Genomic DNA, 25013 nt, shown 5'->3' on the forward strand with positions numbered 1-25013 from the left:
CTAATTTTTCAACCACTCCACAAATTTCATGTTAACAAACTATATAGTTTTGCCAAGTTGGTTAGGACATCTACTTTGTGCATGACACACATCATTTTTCCAACAGTTGTTTAGACAGATTATTTCACTTATAATTCACTATCACAATTCCAGTACGTTAGAAGTTTACATACACTAAGTTGACTGTGCCTTTAAACAGCTTGGAAAGTTCCAGAAAATTATATCATGGCTTTAGAAGCTTCTGATAAGCTAATTGACATAATCTGAGTCAAATGTGGATTGTGGATGTATTTCAAGGCCTACCATCAAACTTCGTGCCTCTTGACATCATGGGAAAATCAAAAGAAATCAGCCAAGACCTCCACAAGTCTGCTTCATTCTTGGGAGCAATTTCCAAATGCCTGAAGGTACCACGTTCATCTGTACAAACAATAGTGCGCAAGAATAAACACCATGGGACCACCAGCCGTCATACCGCTCAGGAAGGAGACGCGTTCTGTCTCCTAGAAATGAACGTACTTTGGTGCAAATCAATCCCAGAACAACAGGGATTCAGGGCCGCTCAGCAAGGAAGAAGCTACTGCTCCAAAACCGCCATAAAAAAGCCAGACTACGGTTTGCAACTGCACATGGGGACAAAGATCGTACTTTTTTGGGAGAAATGTCCTCTGATCTGATGAAACAAAAATAGAGCTGTTTGGCCATAATGAATAAATAAATAATCCGTTACACCAGCGTTGTCAGGACGAATGGGCTAAAATTCACCCAATTTATTGTGGGAAGCTTGTGGAAGGCTACTTGAAACGTTTGACCCGAGTGAAACAATTTAAAGGCAATACACTCAATTAGCATTTGGTAGCATGTAAACTTCTGACCCACTGGGAATGTGATGAAATAAATAAAAGCTGAAATAAATCATTCTCTCTACTATTATTCTGACATTTCACATTCTTAAAATAAAGTGGTGATCCTAAGACGGCATTTTTACTTGGATTAAATGTCAGGAATTGTGAAAATTGAGTTTATTTGTATTTGGCTAAGCTGTATGTGAACTTCTGACCTCAACTGTTTTTACTGTATTCTACTGTACTTTAGTCAATGCCACTCCGACACTGCTCAGTCTAATATTTGATATATTTCTTAATATCATTATTTTACTTTTAAATGTGTTTTTGTTTTGCTGTGATACTACTGCACTGTTGAAGCTTGGAACACAAGCATTTCACTACACCCGCGATAACATCTGCTACATATGTTTGTGACCAATAAAATTTGATTTGCTTTTGACTGTCTGCAAGTTGAACATGAATGTAACCAGTAAGTCTAAAGTAGACACAGATTGTCTCAGTTTTTGGGGGGATCTGGCTTTTATACTATATACAAAGAAGAAGCTGACGGAAAAAGTAGATCGTGTAGTTGATTTATTATTTTTGGGAACTTATGCCCATCTTCCTTGTTTCATTCTGATAACGCTACTCATTCATTGCAGAATGCCATGGCATGCGTGTTTGTGTTTATTGATTGTGTTTATGGTTGTGTCTCAGCTGCGTGCCATGCTTCGCTATATTATCTTTCACCAGATGTGTTCGTAGCTTGAGGGGATTGACAATGGGAAGTGCAAACCCACACACAGCTAAGATGCCAGCCCCCGACAAATACTTGTAAAAAAAGTACTGTCAGCCCCTTGCATCAACATCTGCTGTACAGTGCATTCAGAAAGTATTCAGACACCTTCACTTTTTCTACATTTTGTTATGTAAAAGGCTTATTCTAAAAGTGTATTAAATAAATTTTTTGTTTTCATCCATCTACACACAATACCTCAATGACGAAGCGAAAATAGGTTTTTTATTTTTTATGTTTGCATATGTAAATAAGGTATCATTTAAAAAAAATAAAAATAAGTATTCAGTCCCCAATCGGGGGAGACGCGTCTTGGTCAGGGAGGTGACCAAGAACCCGGTGGTCACGCTCACAGAACTCCAGAGTTCCTCTGTGGACATGGGAGAACTTTCCAGAAGGCCAACTATCTCTGGGGCGCTCCACCAGTCAGGCAGGCCTTTATGGTAGAGTGGCCAGACGGAAGCCACTCTTCAGTAAAAGGCACATGACTGCCCGCTTGGAGTTTGCCAAAAGGCACCTAAAAAAACTCTCGAACCATGAGAAACAAGATTCTTTGGTCTGATGAAACCAAGATTGAACTCTTTGGCCCTGAATGCCAAGCCTGGAGGAAGCCAGGCACTGCTCATCACCTGGCCAATACCATCCCTACAGTGAAGCATGGTGGTTGCATCGTCATGCTGTGGGGATGTTTTTCAGCGGCAGAGACTGGGAGAATAGTCAGGATCGAGGGAAAGGTGAACGGAGCAAGGTATGGAGAGATCCTTGATGAAAACCTGCTCAGGCCCTCAGACTGGGGCGAAGGTTCACCTTCCATACCCAAGAAGACTAGAGTCTGTAATCGCTTCTAAAGGCACTTCAACATATAGTACTGAATAAAGGGTCTGAATACTTCTCGAAATGTGATATTTCCGTTTTTTTTATACATTTGCAAACATTTCTAAAAAAAACTATTTTTGCTTTGGCATTATGGGGTATTGTGTGTAGATTTATGAAAACAATTTTTAAATCCATTTTAGAATAAGGCTGTAACGTAACAAAATGTGGAAAAGTCCAGGGGTCTGAATACTTTCCAAATGCACTGTACAAGCCATGACATGATGATTCATAAGAAAACAGGTCTTCACTGTGTGTGTGTGTGTGTGTGTGTGTGTGTGTCCTCTATTACCAGACCAACAGGAAGCTGTAAGCCTGAGATGAGTGTGTTTTAATTTTCTTCGCTGTGTTGAAGCCTTTAAAATAGACTCGCGTAGCAAACCCTGAATGTTACGATCTCAGCACTGATCTTTCACTCGCTCTCCCATTCACTTTTACTAGATCTCCCTCTTCTCCGGAGAGGCTTATCTCTCTTCCCTTTTGTACCTCGTCTTTACTTGCCTTGATGCTCTGGCAACACACTGCTGCACAAATGTAATATTTGTCAGATAGAGTTGGAGTATTTTACATTCACGCGAAAAGTGGTATGATAAATATTGTCCACGTCGTCACACTATCATAATTACCCATGTATTTGTCAAATGGTGTTCAGTGGTAGTTTCATTAGTGATTTGATGGTCCCTTTTCACTGACTATTTTATGTGCAGAAGTTCTGTTCGTGTATGTAGGCTAGTTTAAACACTGTAAACTCTTGAAGTTAGTTCAGTTAATGTTAGGCTACTTGTCAGGGTTGTGGTCAATTCACTTCCTGAATTGAAAAGATCTTCGAAGGAAAGCATTGTGCAACTTTCAATTCAAGAACTAGCATTTTTATTCACTTCCTGAATTGTATTAAAACAGAATGGATCCCAACCCTGTTATGCATTAGCGTGCTACTTAGTCTCTTCCTCCACGGTTGCCGGCTTCTTATTTGTCTCGGTTAAGCTGATTCATCATCTCCCCTAACGTGTCCTATCCTTTCCCTCCATCCAGGTGGTGCGACTCTGCCAGAACCCCAAGCTGGCCCTGAAGAACAGCCCACCTTACATCCTGGATCTGCTGCCAGACACCTACCAGCACCTTCGCACCATCTTGTCCCGCTACGAGGGAAAGATGGAGACGCTCGGCGACAACGAGTATTTCCGCGTCTTCATGGAGAACCTGACCAAGAAGACCAAGCAGACCATCAGCCTTTTCAAGGAGGGAAAGGAGCGCATGTACGAGGAGAACTCGCAGCCCAGGTGAGAGGATTACTTTTTTGGGAGATTGAGGTGGCAATGGAACTTGTTGTTGACGAAATATAGTTTATTTTCCTGTAATACTTAAGTACTTTTCTCGATCTCAAAATTGCCGTATCCTGATTTTTACGAGACATCAAGAGAAGGGCCTCTGTTTTTGTACATCGGGCGAGAATTGGGTTTCGTCATCCTCCTCCTGAAATTCTCTTGGGAGGTAGGTCTGCACCCTGACCTGTGTTGGGTGATACTCAGTTCACTCACTACCAGAATATCATCCCTTTCATGAGCCCAGAGCTAAGCCGAGCTGTACGGCACTGGCCTTGGTTACACATCCACCATAGGTCCAGAATACCGTGATTTGAAGGAACATGGCGAAAAGCAAGTATCTGAGCCAGTACGGTTTGGGATGGCACAATGGAAAAGCAAGTATCTGAGCCAGTACGGTTTGGGATGGCACAATGGTAAAGCAAGTATCTGAGCCAGTACGGTTTGGGATGGCACAATGGTAGGAGAAACAAATTCAGAGCCTTTGCAGACTATGTCTGAAGTGAAGTGTGGTGTTGAACCCTTCCCAGTCATAGCATGCAGGTGTAGGGTTAGATCTCATCGGTGGGTATGTTTCTTCACCTATCTTAAAATGGAGCAATTTAGGCTTGTACTGAGTAACAGCCAAAGAGAAGTGTGCTGTGGTTTTCACAAGTGAACGTTTGTGGTCAGGATGACGCTGATCTACTTGCCTGTGACTCTGTCTCTGTGTTCACAGGCTTTTCTCGGCAGTAGCCCACAGACCTGCAGGTTATAAGGAGCTAAAGAAACTGCAAAATGTAGTCAAACACCTTTTTTTATTTTTCTTAATGACATCAACAAAAGTCAGTATATATGCAAAGGTATACATACAAATAACTTACAGATGCACACAAACAATGACTACATCTCACACCCCCATCCCTAGTGCCTGCATTATTGTTTGCCAGTAGGCCTTAAATTGAATCAATTTAACTAACACTTTTTTTTTTAAATATATGAAATTGTTCAACAAAATGCATTATAATGTCTTTTTAGATGACTGAGCTCATATTTTGCCACAGCCCTTGCTGTCCATTCATTCCCTTTATGATTGGTAGGTCAGGGGCCAGAGTAATCAAGCATCTCAGAGAAGGAATTGTATGCGAAGCCCATTAGCAAAGTTGAAACATTTTTGACTTCCATTTATAAATCCCGCCAGAAATGCAGGATTTGGCCTAAATCTGGGGTGGGTGGGCTATTATAGGTGGTCATTCATCTTTGCCAACGGCACCCTGTATAATTCCTACTCTGAGATGCTTGATAACTACAGCCCCAGGTTATACAGTTAAATAGGACGACAGACTAAGCTTGATTTGCACATATCTATCTTATTGCTGGCCTCTCCCAGCCCAATCGGTGACACGCAGGGGGAGCATGATTATGATTATGATCATGAGTCAAGTATCAATAGCATAAATTTTGTCCATAAACTGATGCACCAATTAGACCCCTGAGCTCATTCAATCTCCAATCGACTCGAAACACTACCCTTTTCTTTTTCCAAAAACTTTTTCTGAAAACTGGATAATTTCCTTTTTTTAATGCAATGAATCAGAGTAGCGATGACTCTGCCTGCCTGTAGTTTTTGCACGGCTTCTGTTTTTTTCGGACAACGGGTCTCCTTGTGCTGAAACTAAGGGAGAGGAAGCGCCGCTCACAAGTTCATCTCTGTTCTGTCTTCCCCCCCTAATTGAATTGGCATTGGGCCCATTTTTGAGCTGTCTTAACCACTCCTTTTGAGAAATACATGTTCATCACTTCGTTACAGAGGGGAGTGGGTTCTAGAGCCGGAGCTGGTAATAACCGATGAAGCTCCCCCACACGGAGACCAGAGACAAAGAGCGCTATTGTGCCTAGGGGAGGGCTCAAATGAGTAGGCTATTGCCCGGTAGTGTGTGGTTCGTGTGTTAACATTTTTAGAAAATGGCTTTAGCCGAGTAACACTCCTGCCAGCTCTATGTTACCTTTTTTTATTTATATATTTGTTATTGTTTTTATACAAGGACCACGTGTTTGTCTAAGTTGAAAAAAATGTAGGTGGACTCAACACATTTAAATCAAATCAAATGTTATTTGTCACATACACATGGTTAGCAGATGTTAATGCGAGTGTAGCGAAATGCTTGTGCTTCTAGTTCCGACAATGCAGTAATAACCAACAAGTAATCTAACTAACAATTCCAAAACTACTACCTTATACACACAAGTGTAAGGGGATAAAGAATATGTACATAAAGATATATGAATGAGTGATGGTACAGAGCGGCATAGGCAAGATACAGTAGATGGTATCGAGTACAGTATATACATATGAGATGAGTATGTAAACAAAGTGGCATAGTTAAAGTGGCTAGTGATACATGTATTACATAAGGATGCAGTCGATGATATAGAGTACAGTATCTACGTATGCATATGAGATGAATAATGTAGGGTAAGTAACATTATATAAGGTAGCATTGTTTAAAGTGGCTAGTGATATATTTATACATCATTTCCCATCAATTCCCATTATTAAAGTGGCTGGAGTTGAGTCAGTGTGTTGGCAGCAGCCACTCAATGTTAGTGGTGGCTGTTTAACAGTCTGATGGCCTTGAGATAGAAGCTGTTTTTCTGTTTTTCTCTCGGTTCCAGCTTTGATGCACCGAGGGCAGGTAGTTTGCCCCCGGTGATGCGTTGTGCAGACCTCACTACCCTCTGGAGAGCCTTACGGTTGTGGGCGGAGCAGTTGCCGTACCAGGCGGTGATACAGCCCGCCAGGATGCTCTCGATTGTGCATCTGTAGAAGTTTGTGTGCTTTTGGTGACAAGCCGAATTTCTTCAGCCTCCTGAGGTTGAAGAGGCGCTGCTGCGCCTTCTTCACGATGCTGTCTGTGTGGGTGGACCAATTCAGTTTGTCTGTGATGTGTACGCCGAGGAATTTAAAACTTACTACCCTCTCCATTTAGGAGCACAATGGGAAATATTTGAGGTACTAAAGCTAAACCTCCTAAATTGAAATTCCATGTCGCGTAGTTAAATATTTAGGGGCGTATGCGATTTAAAATGGTCGCACTATAAAGCCCTACTTTACCACTCTCTTTCCTTCTGGACAGGACAGAGATGGTTGAAACAATTTGATACACTGTTAGCTTCAGACTCGACTGAAACAGTTTCCTGTATCGACATAATGTGAGCTATTCCCTTTCCTCTGGTTGTTAAAGATTGAGCACCATTTAGTGAAAAATGGTGGATGGTAGTTATGAATGATATGTGATGATTACATGGTCGTTTCTCCTTGGACCATTTGCAGTACAAAGAGCGATAGAGTGGGTGGATGTGGTGCTGAGATGCAATGCAGATTTTGCCACTATTACCCCCGCTAAATGTACTCTACTGTTTATTTTCATTTTGGCGTCCAGCCCTCCATATTTAGATTTGAGCAGTACAAATCGTTTTTGCTTCTCTTGTACACAGACACAGAGCCCCCATAGGCTCCCGAGTGACGCAGCGGTCTAAGGCACTGCATCTCATCACTACAGACCCTGGTTCGACCCCGCCCGGGTTTGGCTGGGCAGTCATTGTAAATTTTGTTCTTAACTGACTTGAATTTGTTGAATTTGTTCTTAACTGACTTGCCAAGTTAAATAAAAGCTTAAATTATTATTATTATATATATTTGAATTGTTCCCAGGAGTGTGAACTTTGCATTCAGTGTTCTGACTGTATTGCTGGTTGATTACCACAACCACAGTAGACTGAAAGCCCAGCCTTGTGCTAATTCTAATTTGAGTTCCGCTTTTTGTGCGGCGGGGGTCTGACATGGGAGTCTAACTGCAACGCTGCTGTGTGAGGGGGCGAGGTGTTGTCTGCGAGAAGGGACCTAATTATTAACAGTGACACACAGTCACAAACTGTGTGCCCCACAGTTTCTTCCCGGTAGCCTGCGAGCTTCCTTTTCCTGTTTCTCACAGGCCAGCTAATTCCATTTTCTAACCTGCTCAAAGAGGGAGAGGGGGAGGGTGCACAGCAAACACTAGCCTGTCTATAACCGCAAAGTCCAGGCTGAGTATGGAGTCGATGTGTGCAGAAAACAGGCACTTCCTACCTCCCCTATATCCAGATATCGTTCTGACCTCCCTGAGCTGTTTGATCTGGCTTTCTTGACTAAGCCCATGACGAGCGAGCCATCCTGACTGCTGGTGGTTAATATATCCTGAGGGGGGAGAGGAAGGACCTCAAATGGCATCCTACTCACTATATAGTGCACTACCTTTAACCAGGGCCTATGCGGATTTAGTCAAAAGAATTGCACTATGTAGGGAATGGGGTGCCATTTGGGATGCTGCCAAGAGGAGAGTAGTCCCGGTGTCTGTAGTCCGAGGCGCGGCTGTCATTTAAACTCCTGTCGCCGTTTTCATGTCCACGGGGCAGGAAACCAGAACGAGAGTCCGGCTTTCCTTTTTAGCGGGCCTGCCCTCTCATCCTTCATTCCCTCCACCGCATGCCCATGATCACGGCCTTGTTGGATTTGAACGTGCTCAGATCAACATAAGAGGAAGGACACTCCCTCTATGTTCATGTGTCCCCGTCACAGCCTCCTGCTGCCTGTTGCAGCCTCCACTGGTTACAGCTGAGGGTATGGCAGATGGTGACACCCCAGTGACGTTGGGAGAAGGATCTGCGTGGTTGGCCCTGGGCCTCCTTACTTCTTCTTCCTCACGTCTGCAGACACCCACACCGTCTCTATGCCATCCTTTCTCTCTGCAGACAGAGGAAGAGCTAGCCTCTCATATCTTCTTGCACCTGGCAGTCTCAAGCCAGTCTGCAAGTGCCTCGGTGGCTCACACAACCCCTTTTGTTGTGTCCGTCTCTTCTAAAACCACCTTTACTCTGACATGTTCGATCTCTTCTCTAAATAAGACAAAGAAATGATTTGCAAATGGTTTATTTTGATAGCTTTTGAGAATGTTGACCAAACGGTTGTCATTACAGTATGTAGTTGCTATCTAAAGGGGCTTCTCTGCCTCCTATCTATGCTGCCGGACCTCTGTGGTATTCATGTCCCTTCCAGCATTAGTACCATGACCATCACTGTGTTTGCAAAGGGCACTTGTGCCAGTTGCTAAATTTGTCCCTCAAAGCTCTGGCCTAAGATAAAGTATGACTTCCCATTTTCTATAAGTGTGTCTGACTAGACGGGCAGACAGCCTGCTGGTGAAACAATAGTTTCTCTCTCAGGAGCAGGCTATTGGCTTTGACTATCTCTCCCATCTTATCTGCTGGCAACGGTCTACGTGAACGGATCAGTTCTAGCAATAGGGAAATGCACTGTCGGATAACAATATCATGCAAAAAGGATGTGTAGATTTTTGGGGTGCTTGCAGAGAATGTGATATAGCCTGCATTTGCATAATGCATACTGTAGCGTCACTCATTGTCTGCTTATCTGTGTTTTGGGCTGCTGAATTTGACATTCTTTGCCAATTCATTCATTCATACACCATTCATGCTTTTATATAACTGTTCTGTCTGAAATGTGAGGCTATTTCATGACGGGTTCTGTAAGATCAGACAGAAGGTTTGTGGTTGGTTTCTGACTAGTGATGTGACAAATGGGAAAACATTTTAACGTTTTTCAATAAGAAAAAATTCTTCAAATTCCAATACAGCTGTCATGCTTCCAGCAGTGGTTTGTGTCCCGAGTCCCTTTCAGAGAGTTACACATTGCACCTGTACCTCAATTCCACCTCGCAAAGTTTGCATATCCTTCTCATTTAACTTCTCAAAGTATTGCCGTACAGGGAGGGCTGACCCCATTTAGTCGACTGGTCTGTTGTTTGGTGGATAGGCTGTCGGTCGACCAAGATTTTGTAACAAAATTGTAGAGCAGTCCAAAATATATATATATATTATTGCGCATGAGACACCTGTCTCAGTTGACTAATCCATTGCGGACGCTGCGGGATGGCGCACCAGTATCACCAGTAGTACATTTACCGTTAATTCCCATTAATTTCTAATCTATAATGCTTGTTTGGTTACGGTAATTTCTGTTAATGCATTAAATATATTTTTTATTACAGTCTTTTACTGTTTTCATTGTCTCGGGGGACACATTTGCAGACCGCACAACCTAGGCTACACTAGTTTTAGTTCATTTCATTCCATTTAGGAGTTAATTTATTCATTGACATATTATATATATGTCAATGTAATTGTCTGTATCACTTCCAATCCCCCATACATTTTTTTGCAAATATATATTTTATATATATATTTTATTTATATATATATATATATATATATATATATTAAAAAATATATATTTCCCTTTACTTTCTAACCCTACCATGCCCCTCCCATAATCGAAGTAAACTACTGAACAACAACGCTTAGGCTTCTGCTTCCAAGCTTATACATACTATATAAATAGTTGTCATTGTCGTTTGTGTGAAGCGATCCTGTCAGTGTTGAGTAAAGACACGCACCACATTACACATAGATGTATGCCTGCCTGGCCTGTGTGCAAATGTAGGCCTATAAATGTGCACATTTGGGGATCTGATTTAGTATTTCTGATTGTCTTAACTCACCACCACTGTGGAACTTCTGTCATTTTTTACTTCACCCCAAACAGCAAGTGAACAAAGTCTGTTTTTACACCCATTGAGAATGGTCCCTCAATGTAGCCTATTTGAAAAATCTTTCCAGCTCTCTTTTCGATAACCACTCGGCGTGGGGGGAAAATGGTGGAAATGTCATAAAATAGGCCTACCTGATTACTTCTTATTCCTTGCACAGTCTGTCCAGAATATTTTATACAAAGTTGCAAATTTGCTAGAGCTACAGTAGCTAGGTCAGACCCCAAGTTAATAGTTGATACAATGTTTCAAGTTCTTTGCAGATAGGTCATGCCTAGCCAATGTGATTTATAGGATTATTTATGTTTCAATAAGGATATTTCCTACCTCCAGTCTGCAATGTTTTTATTTATATATGCAATTTTTTACGTAGTTGGCAATGGCTATAGAAGTCATTTTTTAAATAATTTTGATTAACCACATGATAATTTATTTTGAGATTCGAAGACTTTGTTACACTGAAAAAATATATAAATGCAATATGTAAGGTGTTGGTCCCATGTTTCATGAGCTGAAATAAAAGATACCGGAAATGTTCCATTTGCACAAAAAGCTTATTTCTCTCAAATATTGACAACAAATTTGTTTACATCCCTGTTAGTGAGCATTTCTCATTTGCCAAGATAATCCATCTGTCTGACAGGTGTGGCATGTCAAGAAGTTGATTAAACAGCATTGTCATTACACAGGTGCACCTTATGCTGGGGGCAATAAAAGGCTACTCTAAAATGTGCGGTTTTGTCACACAACACAATACCATGGATGGCCCAAGTTTTGAGTGAGCGTGCTGACTGACTGGCATGCTGACTGCAGGAATGTCCACCACAGTTGTTGCCAAAGAATTTAATGTTCATTTCTCACCTGCGGGATTGTCTGAGGGGGTGCTGAGTGGTGAATTTCTGTCTGCAATAAAGCCCTTTTGTGGGGGAAAACTCATTCTGATTGGCTGCGCCCATACCATGTGAAATCCATAGATTAGTTCCTAATTACTTTATTTCAATTGACTGATTTCCTTATGAACTCAGTAAAATCTTTGACATTTTTGCATGTTACAATTTAGATATTTTTTTCACGAAAAATGCATATAAAAATCATAACTGGCATGCAGATCGGTAGAAATGGTAAGATAAGTTGGCACTCCAAGTGGAAAAGTTTGCCGACCCCTGGTGTAGCCTGGGTTTTCCGTGCATCGGCAAGATGGAACAGCTGCCTCTGGTAAGACGAGGGGTGGCGGTCTGTGTCTATTTGTATCAAGGAATTCTTGAGGTTTTGCTCACCTGAGGTAGAGTATCTCATGATAAGCTGTAGACCACACTATATTTACCTAGAGATTGCTTCTATATTTCTCGTAGCTGTCTATTTACCAATACAAACCGATGCTGGCACTAAAACCACACTCAACGAGCTGTATAAGGCCATATGCAAACAAGAAAATGCTCATCCAGAGTTGGCACTCATAGTGGCCAGGGACTTTAATGCAGAAAAACTTAAATCAGTTTTACCTAATTTCTACCAACGACGGGGAAAAAAACCCTAGACCACCTTTACTCCACTCACAGAGACGCATACAAAGCTCTCCCTCGCCCTCCATTTGGCAAATCTGACCATAATTCTATCCTCCTGATTCCTGCTTACAAGCAAAAACTACCAGTGACTTGCTCAATACCAAAATGGCCAGACGACGCAGATGCTAAGCTACAGAACTGTTTTGCTAGCAGAGACTGGAATATGTTCCGGGATTCATCCGATGACATTGAGGAGTACACCACATCAATCACTGGCTTCATCAATAAGTGCATCGATGACGTCGTCCCCACAGTACATCCCCATCCAGAAGCCATGCATTACAGGCAACATCCGCACTGAGCTAAAGGGCAGAGCTGCTGCTTTCGAGGAGGCGGACTCTAACCCGTACGCTTCTACGAAATCCTGCTATGACAATTTCTTGGCTTAGTGTCTTGCGCCTAGGATATTCTACACGCAACAGACCGAAGACTGAACACGTACTCGCATCATTAGATAAGAGAAAGACCAGGCGAACCAGCGCGAGGTGGCAGGTGGAAAGAAACGGGCGCATATGTCTTGGTAATCTGTATCTCGCAATGTCTTGCATGCCTCACAAATTCACCAAAGTAGCCTTAAGTTCGCCTCTTCCTCTGGTTTTATTTAAATTACACAACTTTCCACTGGCCTTTATAGCCTATCGTCGAGTTAGGCGGCAATAACACGGAAAATCATATGATTTGGGATAACTGAGCCCTGATTTTACGTTTTTTTTTTTTCAGTTACAGACTTTTCTTGACGTTAAGGATCCCAATTTCGTTTAACCGTTCACACTCCTATTTATGACTAACTTTCATATTCTTTATTGTTTCCCATGGAACTGAAACCGACGAGAGCCGCTGACTGTTCTATTCCCTAATTTAGATCACGCAGTGCAGTGAATAGGAGGCCATTTCGGACACACCCTTTTTACTGACTGGCCTTCACACATCATGCCACATACAGGCCAAGCTGTTAGCGAAAATGCAGTTAACACTTCCCGGGCTGACGTTTCAGCTTGAGTTACACTGGCTTCCACATCCCCCCCTAACCTGACACACGGACGCACACACATACGCACACAGGCACGTACACATATATGCACACAGAGGCAACACCGCATCATGTTTATTTATGGCGTTCTGCTGTCAGTTTCAAAAGATAATCTAGTCCTCACACTAGATTATGAGGAACATTAGGCTATTTAACAGTATCCTATTTGGTCTGGCGACACAGCAAATAGGCTATGCAAGTGTGTTAAAGGTTATTTAGACAGGAAATAGTAAGTCTAGGCATCGGTGGCATTCTCTAACACTGTTAGCACTTAATAGCACTTTGAGTGAACATTTTTCAGGGGTTAGGCAGTGACTTGTGTCTTCCCGAGTCTTTATCAGGGTGGATGCGTAGGTCTGCTGTTTCCTATCGGTGATCTGGTGCAAAGCCACTTCCGGAGAGTTCAATGTTATAATGTGAAGACTGTGATGAAACCCAGTTTTTCCATCTTGTGGCAGCAATGTTTTTTTTTTCTTTTTTCTGTCGAAGTTTCAATATGAGTATTGTGGCGTGCTCTTGTTGCTGGGTGTTGAGGATCCTAGTTCAGACTGATGGCTACATTGTATTGCGTTGAGAGAAGGCCTACCACCAGGCTTGCAAGATGTCAATCCCCCCCCCCCCCCCACCACCACCCCTCCACTAATGTCATGTAGGCCTAATGTGTGTAGTGCCCCAGCCACTGTCATTTAGTCCCCCAGACCGTCCGTCCAGTAATTGGCTTCAAGTGGTCCGCAGCTTTAACTTGCTCGCTTTCAAATCAAATTTATTTATATAGCCCTTCTTACATCAGCTGATATCTCAAACTACCGAAACCCAGCCTAAAACCCCAAACAGCAAGCAATGCAGGTGTAGAAGCACGGTGGCTAGGAAAAACTCCCTAGAAAGGCCAAAACCTAGGAAGAAACCTAGAGAGGAACCAGGCTATGAGGGGTGGCCAGTCCTCTTCTGGCTGTGCCAGGTGGAGATTATAACAGAACATTGCCAAGATGTTCAAATGTTCATAAATGACCAGCATGGTCAAATAATAATAATCACAGTAGTTGTCGAGGGTGCAGCAAGTCAGCACCTCAGGAGTAAATGTCAGTTGGCTTTTCATAGCCAATCATTAAGAGGATATCTACCAATCCTGCTGTCTCTAGGGAGTTGAAAACAGCAGGTCTGGGACAGGTAGCACGTCCGGTGAACAGGTCAGGGCTCTATAGCCGCAGGCAGAACAGTTGAAACTGGAGCAGCAGCACGGCCAGGTGGACTGGGGACAGCAAGGAGTCATCATGCCAGGTAGTCCCGAGGCATGGTCCTAGGGCTCAGGTCCTCCGAGAGATGGAAAGAAAGAGAGAATTAGAGAGAGCATACTTAAATTCACACAGGACACCGGATAAGACAGGAGAAGTACTCTAGATATAACAAACTGACCCTAGCCCCCGACACATAAACCTACTGCAGCATAAATACTGGAGGCTGAGACAGGAGGGGTCAGGAGACACTGTGGACCCATCTGACGATACCCCCGGACAGGGCCAAACAGGAAGGATATAACCCCACCCACTTTGCCAGAGCACAGCCCCCACACCACTAGAGGGATATCTTCAACCGCCAACTTACCATCCTGAGACCAGGTCGAGTATAGCGCACAAATACCTCCGCCACGGCACAACCCAAGGGGGGGGTGCCAACCCAGACAGGAAGACAACATCAGTGACTCAACCCACTCAAATGACGTACCCCTCCTAGGGACAGCATGAAAGAGCACCAGTAAGCCAGTGACTCAGCCCCTGTAATGGGTAGAGGCAGAGAATCCCAGTGGAGAGAGGGGAACCGGCCAGGCAGAGACAGCAAGGGCGGTTCGTTGCTCCAGAGCCTTTCCGTTCACCTTCACACTCCTGGGCCAGACTACACTCAATCATATGACCCACTGAAGAGTCTTCAGTAAAGACTTGAAGGTTGAGACAGAGTCTGCGTCTCTCACATGAGTAGGCAGACCATTCCAGAAAAATGGAGCTCTATAGGAGAAAGCCCTGCCTCCAGCTGTTTGCTTAAATATTCTAGGGACAATTAGGAGGCCTGGGTCTTGTGACCGTAGTGTACGTGTAGGTATGTACGGCAGGACCAAATCATAAATATAGGTAGGAGCAAGCCCATGTAATGCTTTGTAGGTTAGCAGTAAAACCTTGAAATCAGCCCTTGCCTTTTAACAGGAAGCCAGTGTAGGGAGGCTAGCACTGGAGCAACATGATAAAATGTTTGGATTCAAGTCAGGATTCTAGCAGCCATATTTAGCACTAACTGAAGTTTATTTAGTGCTTTTTCCGGGTAGCCGGAAAGTAATGCATTGCAGTAGTCTAACCTAGAAGTAACAAACGCATGGATTCATTTTTCTGCCACATTTTTTGGACAGAAAGTTTCTGATTTTTTCAATGTTACGTAGATGGAAAAGGCTGTTCTTGAAACAGTCTTGATATGTTCGTCAAAAGAAAGGTCCAGAGTAACGCCGAGGTCCTTCACAGTTTTATTTGAGACGACTGTACAACCATCAAGATTAATTGTCAGATTCAACAGAATATCTCTTTGTTTCTTGGGACCTAAAACAAGCATCTCTGTTTTGTCCGAGTTTAAAAGTAAAAAGTTTGCAGCCATCCACTTCCTTATGTCTGAAACACAGGCTTCGAGGGCAATTTTGAGGCGTCACCATGTTTCATTGAAATGTACAGCTGTGTGTCATCCGCATAGCAGTGAAAGTTAACATTATGTTTTCGAATGACATCCCCAAGAGGTAAAATATATAGTGAAAACAATAGTGGTCCTAAAACGGAACCTTGAGGAACACTGAAATTTACAGTTCATTTGTCAGAGGACAAACCATTCACAAAGACAAACATATCTTTCTGACAGATAAGATCTAAACCAGGCCAGAACTTGTCCGTGTAGACCAATTTGGGTTTCCAATCTCCCCAAAAGAATGTGGTGATCGATGGTATCAAAAGCAGCACTAAGGTCTAGGAGCACGAGGACACATGCAGAGCCTCGGTCTGACGCCATTAAAAGGTAATTTAACACCTTCACAAGTGCAGTCTCAGTGCTATGATGGGGTCTAAAACCAGACTGAAGTATTTTGTATACATTGTTTGTCTTCAGGAAGGCAGTGAGTTGCTGCGCAACAGCTTTTTCTAAAGTTTTTGAGAGGAATGGAAGATTCGATATCGGCCGATTCGTTTTTAAGTATTTTGTGGGTCAAGTTTGGCTTTTTCAAGAGAGGCATTATTACTGCCACTTTTAGTGAGTTTGGTACACATCCGGGGGATAGAGAGCCATTTATTATGTTCAACATAGGAGGGCCAAGCACAGGAAGCAGCTCTTTCAGTAGTTTAGTTGGAATAGGGTCCAGTATGCAGCTTGAAGGTTTAGAGGCCATGATTATTTTCATCATTGTGTCAAGAGATATAGTACTAAAACACTTGAGTGTCTCTCTTGATCCTAGGTCCTGGCAGAGTTGTGCAGACTCAAGACAGCTGAGCTTTGAATACGCAGATTTAAAGAGGAGTCCGTAATTTGCTTTCTAATGATCATGATCTTTTCCTCAAAGAAGTTCATGAATTTATTACTGCTGAAGTGAAAGCCATCCTCACTTGGGGAATGCTGCTTTTTAGTTAGCTTTGCGACAGTATCAAAAATACATTTCGGATTGGTCTTATTTTCCTCAATTAAGTTGGAAAAATAGGATGATCGAGCAGCAGTAAGGGCTCTTCGATACTACATGGTACTGTCTTTCCAAGCTAGTCAGAAGACTTCCAGTTTGGTGTGGCGCCATTTCCGTTCCAATTTTCTGGAAGCTTGCTTCAGAGTTTGGGTATTTTCTGTATACCAGGGAGCTAGTTTCTTATGAGAAATGGTTTTAGTTTTTAGGGGTGCAACTGCATCTAGGGTATTGCGCAAGGTTAAATTGAGTTCCTCAGTTAGGTGGTTAACTGATTTTTGTCCTCTGACATCGTTGGGTAGGCAGAGGGAGTCTGGAAGGGCATCAAGGAATCTTTGTGTTGTCTGAGAATTTATAGCACGACTTTTGATGCTCCTTGGTTGGGGTCTGAGCAGATTATTTGTTGCGATTGCAAACCTATTTCATTGTGGAGTTAGAGCCCTGTCTATGTTGGTAGATAAGATGAGAGCACCCCTCCAGCTAGGATGGAGTCCGTCACTCCTCAGCAGGCCAGGCTTTGTCCTATTTGTGGGTGAGTCCCAGAAAGAGGACCAATTGACTACAAATTCTATCTTTTGGGAGGGGCAGAAACGAGTTTTCAACCAGCGACTGAGTTGTGAGACTGCTGTAGAGCTCATCACTCCCCCTAACTGGGAGGGGGCCAGAGACAATTACTAGACGACGACACATCTTTCTAGCTGATTTACACGCTGAAGCTATGTTGCGCTTGGTGACCTCTGACTGTTTCATCCTAACATTGTTGGTGCCGACAGGGATAACAATATCTCTACACTCGCCAGTTATAGCTTTAGCCAGCACCATCTTCAGATTGGCCTTAACGCTTTCTATCGTAAATGGGAAGGGAGCAGCCAGCTGCAGGTCAGAGGTCAGCGACGTATCCAGGGAGAGCTTGGCTCATCCCCATGGTAACGGCGAGGATCTATGCTCAATTGTTGAGGCAGCGCTGGATTGAGGTGGCATATGTATCTGCGGGTTAACTAGCGCATGCAGAATAAGAAAAGGTCTGCTTCCCAAGTGACACCATTTTCCCTATATAGTGCAATACTTTTGGCCATTGAAAGTAGTTCACTATATGGGGAGTAGTGTGCCATTTTGAACGCAGAAAGAAATGCCATGCCGGGGTTAGCAAAACACCCAGCAGCCCACTCACTGAGGTTGCATTTACTCAGAAACATACTCTCTTTCTCTCCCTCTCTCTCCGGCTAATGATGTCCTTGGGTTTTTCAGAGGAAAAGGAATGGACATAAATAATAAAGGGATGTATTTGTGAGTTGGTGTAGTTTGTCAAATATTTCTAACTTGAACTTTTGTTGGGTGCTGTTGTTTGTATCTGTGTACACTGGTTTTGAGTTAGAGCAGATGACACATACAGACAGAGGAGAGGAGTATAGGACAAGCCTATTTTTATTTTATTTAACTCGGCAAGTCCATTAAGAACAAGTTTTTATTTACAATGCCGGCCAAACCCGGACGGCGCTGTGCCAATTGTGCGCCGCCCTGTGGGACTCCCATTCACGGCCGGATGTAGCCTGGATTCGAACCAGGGACTGCAGTGACGCCCCTTGCACTGAGATGCAGTGCCTTAGACCGCTGCACCACTCGGGAGCCCATATGACCTTGAGAGGATTCTAAACAATGTTTTAATAGCACCACCTTTCCCTCTTATAGGAGTATGTCGACTAAGCAGTGTGTCTACTCCACTGTCCACTAGGCTGGTCTCTGTATCAGTCAACATACAGGCAATGCATTTAAGGGTTAGGGCTCCCTTGCCTCTCCTTGTAGCATTGGTGCCATGCCCAGTCGCACAGATAAATACATAGCAAGAGTCCTACCCTAGTCAGAGATATGAGGAAAGAAATCACACACACACACTGTAAACTTATAAGCTACAATATCACTCTCAGATTGACAGTAACTCATTGTTTTATAGAACGTTTCACTTAATGGTGACCACACACACACACACACACAACGACTGAGCGCAGGTGTGCTTCACCGAGGGCACTTTTCCACCTCCAGAGCAATGCCCTCACACTAGCCTCGTCAAGAACCAGGTATCCCTAAAACTGGAAGACTGGGGTAAATGAGGTGGACACCCGGTGTAAATCAGTGATGCCGCACAGCATATCAAATGCCTTGCTTGGGCAGAACTCAATGTGTTTGCTAGATAAGTGTTGTAGATTAAACAGTGCGCGAGGGTGGCTGGGAAACCGTTCATACCATTTTTGCAATACAAAATTCTCCAGACCTCTAAGGGAGGCGTGATAGCGATGTGATTTTGGCAGTATGGCAATGCAAGACTACCCTCACAGCAACAATGTTTGTGCACGCGCGCTTATGTGTGTGAACGTGACTCCAATTTACGCTTTCTGTTTGCCATCACAGCCCACTCTGTTAGCTAGGGGCGGTAATGCCCACAGGACTTCCCCTTCTTGAAATGTGCGCACTCATTGGCATACTTTTCCAGTGGAAAATAAATTATTAAGATAAATTAAGTCCATTTTGTTGATGCATTTAAAAAAAAGAAAATGGAAAGTGTAAAGGAGGGATAAGAGAATTGATTAGTAAGACAGGCTGAGTTTTGCCCGGGTTGCGACTAGGGGAAGCGGCGCAGGACTGATTTCCAGCGGGGCAGATGGAATGCCTCACTCACTCTAAGGCTTAGCTGGAAAGCCATTCACAAAAAATATTATTTCTCTTCTCGCTTTTACAGTTGAGTGTGAGAAATGCCCCCACACACACACTCAACTCACACACTCAACTCACACAATTTGTCAGGGTGTCTGTATCCTCACTCCTCACTGTCTTTTCGAGCTCATCTTAAGTCTGTCCTCTCCTCTCTCTCTCCCCACCCTTCCCTTCCCCACCCTTCCTCTGTGCTGGCATTGTAGAGTGAGAGGAGATGGAGAATCTGGTTGGAGGCAGCTGTGACGACACTGCTGCCGCCACACTCGCGCTCTCTTGTGCATGTCAATTTCTCCGGCCCCAAGAGCCTTGCACAATCCCTCACTGTGCTATCCCGTAAATCACGCGCTTTTCTTTCCCACTTTCTCCCCCCCCATGCCGCCGCTGCGCTCGCCCGTATGCCCCACCTCGCTGCTCATGTGCCCAGGGGCGGCTGGAATCAGAAAAATGTACCAGGCATGTCGTGGCCTCACCTCCCTCCAACCACCCCTCCCTTCTGCCCATCAAACCCCAGCTTGCACATCCAGGGCCTTGGCTAGCATGTGTAGCATGATGGGGGTCTGGTCCCTTCTCTCTCTCTCTCTCTCTCTCTCTCTCTCTCTCTCTCTCTCTCCTCTCTCTCCTCTCTCTCTTCTCTCTTTCTGTCTCGCTTGTCTCTCTCTCTCTCTCTCTCTCTCTCTCTCTCTCTCTCTTCTCTCTTCTCTCTCCTCTCTCCTCTCTCCTCTCTCCTCTCTCCTCTCTCCTCTCTCCTCTCTCCTCTCTCCTCTCTCCTCTCTCCTCTCTCCTCTCTCTCAGCTTCCACCATGAAGCTCAGCCCCTGGCTTCTATCTATGTTGTGGCGTGGAAATTACGAAGCCATGTCAACATGACATGTTCGCTATCGGTGGCTAAAGTTAGCTGATATGTGTAGTGGCTATTTAAAGGCAACCGATCCATGGGTTAGTTTTCTCCTGGCCCATAAGACTACTTTCAGGGTGAGGAACCATCTAACCTGAAGTTGTACAATACTCTCTCTCTCTGTTCCTCTTCTGTAGACGGAACCTGACCAAGTTGTCGCTGATCTTCAGTCACATGCTGGCCGAGCTCAAAGCCATCTTCCCCAACGGCCTGTTCCAGGGGGATAACTTCCGAATCACCAAGGCTGATGCCGCCGAGTTCTGGAGAAGATCGTTTGGGGACAAGTGAGTCCACCTCTGCTCTCTGCAAAACGTAGACATTTGCTGCAAGCTCGCTAGTCACGGTGGAAGTATTGACATCTAAGTGGTAAGACTGGATATATTTATGCACCACATGATGGAAACAGGAAGAAAGAAATGGCTTCGACCTTTTCAAGCTATGTAAGGTAGACTAGATAAGCAGATAGGAAGTAGTTACTTGAGTAGATTTTTTTGTTTACTATGCTTGTTTTATTAGTCACATTTTTGTCAGTTACCGTAAACACCCAGAACCAGGAAAAGGAACTGGCCAAATTAAGCCCACAAGATTTCATATGGCCTGACGAAAATGTGTCCATAAAAAGAACAGAATCGGGCCATGGCTTAATGTCATTGCTGACCCCTGCCCTGAACACTATTATTGCACTGTAGCAAATGGCATTTTTGGAACGTCCATATTAAGGGTCAAATCAGAAGTGGGATCGGACATTGTAAGTGCAATAACAGGGAAGGTTTAAACTGCATCAATGTTGCTTGTTCGGCTCAATGGGTATAGTATAGTAAACATGTTGTCCTGATGTGTTTTCAGGACTATAGTGCCTTGGAAGGTGTTCCGGCAGGCACTGCACGAGTTCCACCCCATCAGCTCGGGCCTGGAAGCCATGGCCCTCAAGTCCACCATCGACCTCGCCTGCAACGACTACATCTCCGTCTTCGAGTTTGATATCTTCACCAGGCTCTTCCAGGTCGGGCCTATACTCACATGCACACACACATGGACGCACGCAAACACACACGTACATGAGCTTGGATTAGAGGTCGACCGGTTATGATTTTTCAACGCCGATACCGATTATTGGAGGGCCAAAAAAAAACTGCCGATTAATCGGCCGATTTAATAAAACATAGACTAAATAAAAAATGTATTGTAATAATAATGACAATTACAACAATACTGAATGAACACTTATTTTAATTTAATATAATACTTAATCAATTTAGCCTCAAATAAATAATGAAACATGTTCAATTTGGTTTAAATAATGCAAAAACAAAGTGTTGGTGAAGAAAGTAAAAGTGCAATATGTGCCATGTAAGACAGCTAACGTTTAAGTTCCTTGCTCAGAACATGAGAACATATGAAAGCTGGTGGTTCCTTTTAACATGAGTCTTCAATATTCCCAGGTAAGAAGTTTTAGGTTGTAGTTATTATAGGAGTTATAGGATTATTTCTCTCTCTACGATTTGTATTTCATATACCTTTTGACTATTAGATGTTCTTATAGGCACTTTAGTATTGCCAGAGTAACAGTATAGCTTCCGTCCCTCTCCTCGCTCCTACCTGGGCTCGAACCAGGAACACATCGACAACAGCCACCCTCGAAGCAGCGTTACCCATGCAGAGCAAGGGGAACAACTACTCCAAGTCTCAGAGCGAGTGACGTTTGAAAAGCTATTAGTGCGAACCCCGCTAACTAGCTAGCCATTTCACATCGGTTACACCAGCCTAATCTCGGGAGTTGATAGGCTTGAAGTCATAAACCGCTCAATGCTGGACTCATTGAGAAGAGCTGCTGGCAAAATGCACGAAAGTGCTGTTTGAATGAATGCTTACGAGCCTGCTGCTGCCTACCACCGCTCAGTCAGACTGCTCTATCAAATATCAAATCATAGACTTAATTATAACATAATAACACACAGAAATACGAGCCTTTGGTCATTAATATGGTCGAATCCGGATAACATAATCTCGAAAACAAAACGTTTATTCTTTCAGATAAAATACAGAACGGTTCCGTATTTCACTAACAGGTGGCATCCATAAGTCTAAATATTCCTGTTAGATTGCACGACCTTCAATGTTATGTCATAATTAAATAAAATTCTGGCAAATTAGTTCGCAACGAGCCAGGCGGCCCAAACTGTTGCATATACCCTGACTCTGCGTGCAATGAATGCAAGAGAAGTGACACATTGTCACCTGGTTAATATTGCCTGCTAACCTGAATTTCTTTTAGCTAAATATGCAGATTTAAAAATACATACTTCTGTGTGTTTTGATTTTAAGAAAGGCATTGATGTTTATGGTTAGGTGCATTGATGTTTATGGTTAGGTACACGTTGGAGCAACGACAGTCCTTTTTCGCGAATGCGCACCGCATCGATTATATGCAACGCAGGACACGCTAGATAAACTAGTAATATCATCAACCATGTGTAGTTAACTAGTGATTAGTTTTGATTGATTATTTATTTTTATTCAAGAATTTTACCCCCTTTTTCTTCCCAATTTCGTGGTATCCAATTGTTAGTAGTTACTATCTTGTCTCATCGCTACAACTCCCGTACTGACTCGGCTCTCGACCTTCGTCTCTCCCATGCGTCCTCCGAAACGCAACCCAACCAAGCCGCACTGCTTCTTAACACAGCGAGCATCCAACCCGGAAGCCAGCCGCACCAATGTGTCGGAGGAAACACAGTGCACCTGAGACAAGGATATCCCTACCGGCCAAACCCTCCATAACCCGGACGATGCTAGGCCAATTGTGCCTCTCCCCCGGTCGTGGCCGGTTGCGACAGAGCCTTAGCCCAGCGCCACCTGGGAGGCCCTCCTTGATTGTTTTTTATAAGATAAGTTTAATGCTAGCTAGCAACTTCCCTTGGCTTCTTACTGCATTTGCGTAACATGCCGGCTCCTTGTGGAGTGCAAGTAGGTGGTTAGAGCGTTGGACTAGGTTGCAAGCTTGAATCCCCAAGCTGACAAGGTACAAAATCTGTCGTTCTGCCCCTGAACAGGCAGTTAACCCACTGTTCCTAAGCCGCCATTGAAAATAAGAATTTGTTCTTAACTGACTTGCCTAGTTAAATAAAGGTGTAAAAAAATATTAAATAAAAAATAATCCAAATCGGTGTCCAAAAATACAGATTTCCGATTGTTATGAAAGCTTGAAATCGGCCCTAATTAATCGGCCATTCCGATTAATCGGTCGACCTCTAGCTTGGATGCATGGTCACACGCATGCATGGTCGCAAACACACACAATCACACACAGCCCCATTTGTGCTACACACCACTGCGACATCGTACACAATATCTCTTGAGCGATAAGTTGAGAAAAGGTTCTAACAATGCTCATTACCATAGCCACACTTTCTAACTACACATGAGTTTGCCAAAGCAAGACTATTGTGGCCATTTCTCTGCTGTGTGTTATTGGGTGGCAGTTGTCTGCATCCCTGCCTGCTGAGAGAGAGACAGGGAGCCAGTGTTTTGAGTTGAGTGGCTGCTTCACCTGTGTCCAGGCTGAATAGAGGCCTCTTGCAGCCCCTTGTTGTTGGCATAATGCAGGCTCCAACTCTTCTTTACAGAAGTGGTTCTCAACTGGTTTTGCTTTGGGACCCATGTTGAACCAGTTTGTCTAAGTCGCGATCCAATATTTGCATCGTGATTTTATTTATTTTTGCCAAAATGCAATCTGGAAAAGTGTTTTATTCTATATTGATAGTAAATGTGCCAATTATATGACAAGGGAACAACAGTCCCATCTTTTTCATTTTCAATAATTCAATTTTGCCCATATTCTGATTTGAGACTATAAAATCAACCAAATACTCTAAATGAATAATTCTATATTGAAAATACTATGATTGAAGAAAAGTCAAATTATTTAAATGTAAAGGTTCTTTGTTATTTCTACACACTTTCTCCCTGGTCTTAGTCATTTCAATTCAGACTGGCGTATATATTTAGAGAACACTCACAACCCATTCAAACCTGGGTCGCGACCCACCAGTTTTGAATCGTTGCTTTGCAGGGAGTCAGGAGACTGGATGAAATTAAGTGCCTTGGAGAGGAGTGGTGTTTTTGGGCTAATTCTATCAAGTCGTTAAGTGGCCACTGTACAGAGAACAGAGAGTGCTTACTGGGCCTGCTGATCAACTGTGAGGCACAAACTGTACCACAACATATTCGTCCTGTCACAAAGGACCTCGGAATCTGACACTTCAGATTCTATTCTAGTTGCATTGAAGATTAAGTTTAAGCCTAGTCTTGGACTGGTTTCAATTTAGATGAATCTGTGTCCGGGGACCCACCCCCCGCTGCTCTTCTTCACACACGTCATGTTTAGTGCTGCTAAAGGACCAACAACCAACTAAGTAATTGTCTCACTATAGTTAGCTCTATGATGCACAAAGCACAGGGTTGTATTCATTAGGACACGCACCGGGAAATATTGTAAAACATTTTGCGACGGAAAATGGAAATGAGGTGTTTCTTATTGTACAAGTCCAAGTAGTTGCTCCTTGTTTCAGTCAATTTTCTTCTGTTTGGTGCCTAATGAATGTGACCCATGCCACTTACATGGCAATTTCAAAACCTAAAAGTTAAGGATTATATAAATGT

At 43.4% G+C, this 25013-nt stretch overlaps 1 protein-coding gene across 1 annotated transcript in view; it reads left to right on the forward strand.

The window, feature by feature from the left end:
• cbl (Cbl proto-oncogene, E3 ubiquitin protein ligase) overlaps window positions 1–25013 on the forward strand; it is a 64591-nt gene that overhangs the window by 8434 nt on the left and 31144 nt on the right. The window contains exons 2-4 of the mRNA XM_020502724.2: window positions 3529–3776; window positions 20489–20635; window positions 21198–21354. Coding sequence (XP_020358313.1) covers window positions 3529–3776; window positions 20489–20635; window positions 21198–21354 — 552 coding nt within the window. The remainder of the gene's footprint in view (window positions 1–3528; window positions 3777–20488; window positions 20636–21197; window positions 21355–25013) is intronic.

The sequence above is a fragment of the Oncorhynchus kisutch genome, linkage group LG15 (genome assembly GCF_002021735.2).
Source record: "Oncorhynchus kisutch isolate 150728-3 linkage group LG15, Okis_V2, whole genome shotgun sequence".
NCBI classification, from domain to species: domain Eukaryota; kingdom Metazoa; phylum Chordata; class Actinopteri; order Salmoniformes; family Salmonidae; genus Oncorhynchus; species Oncorhynchus kisutch.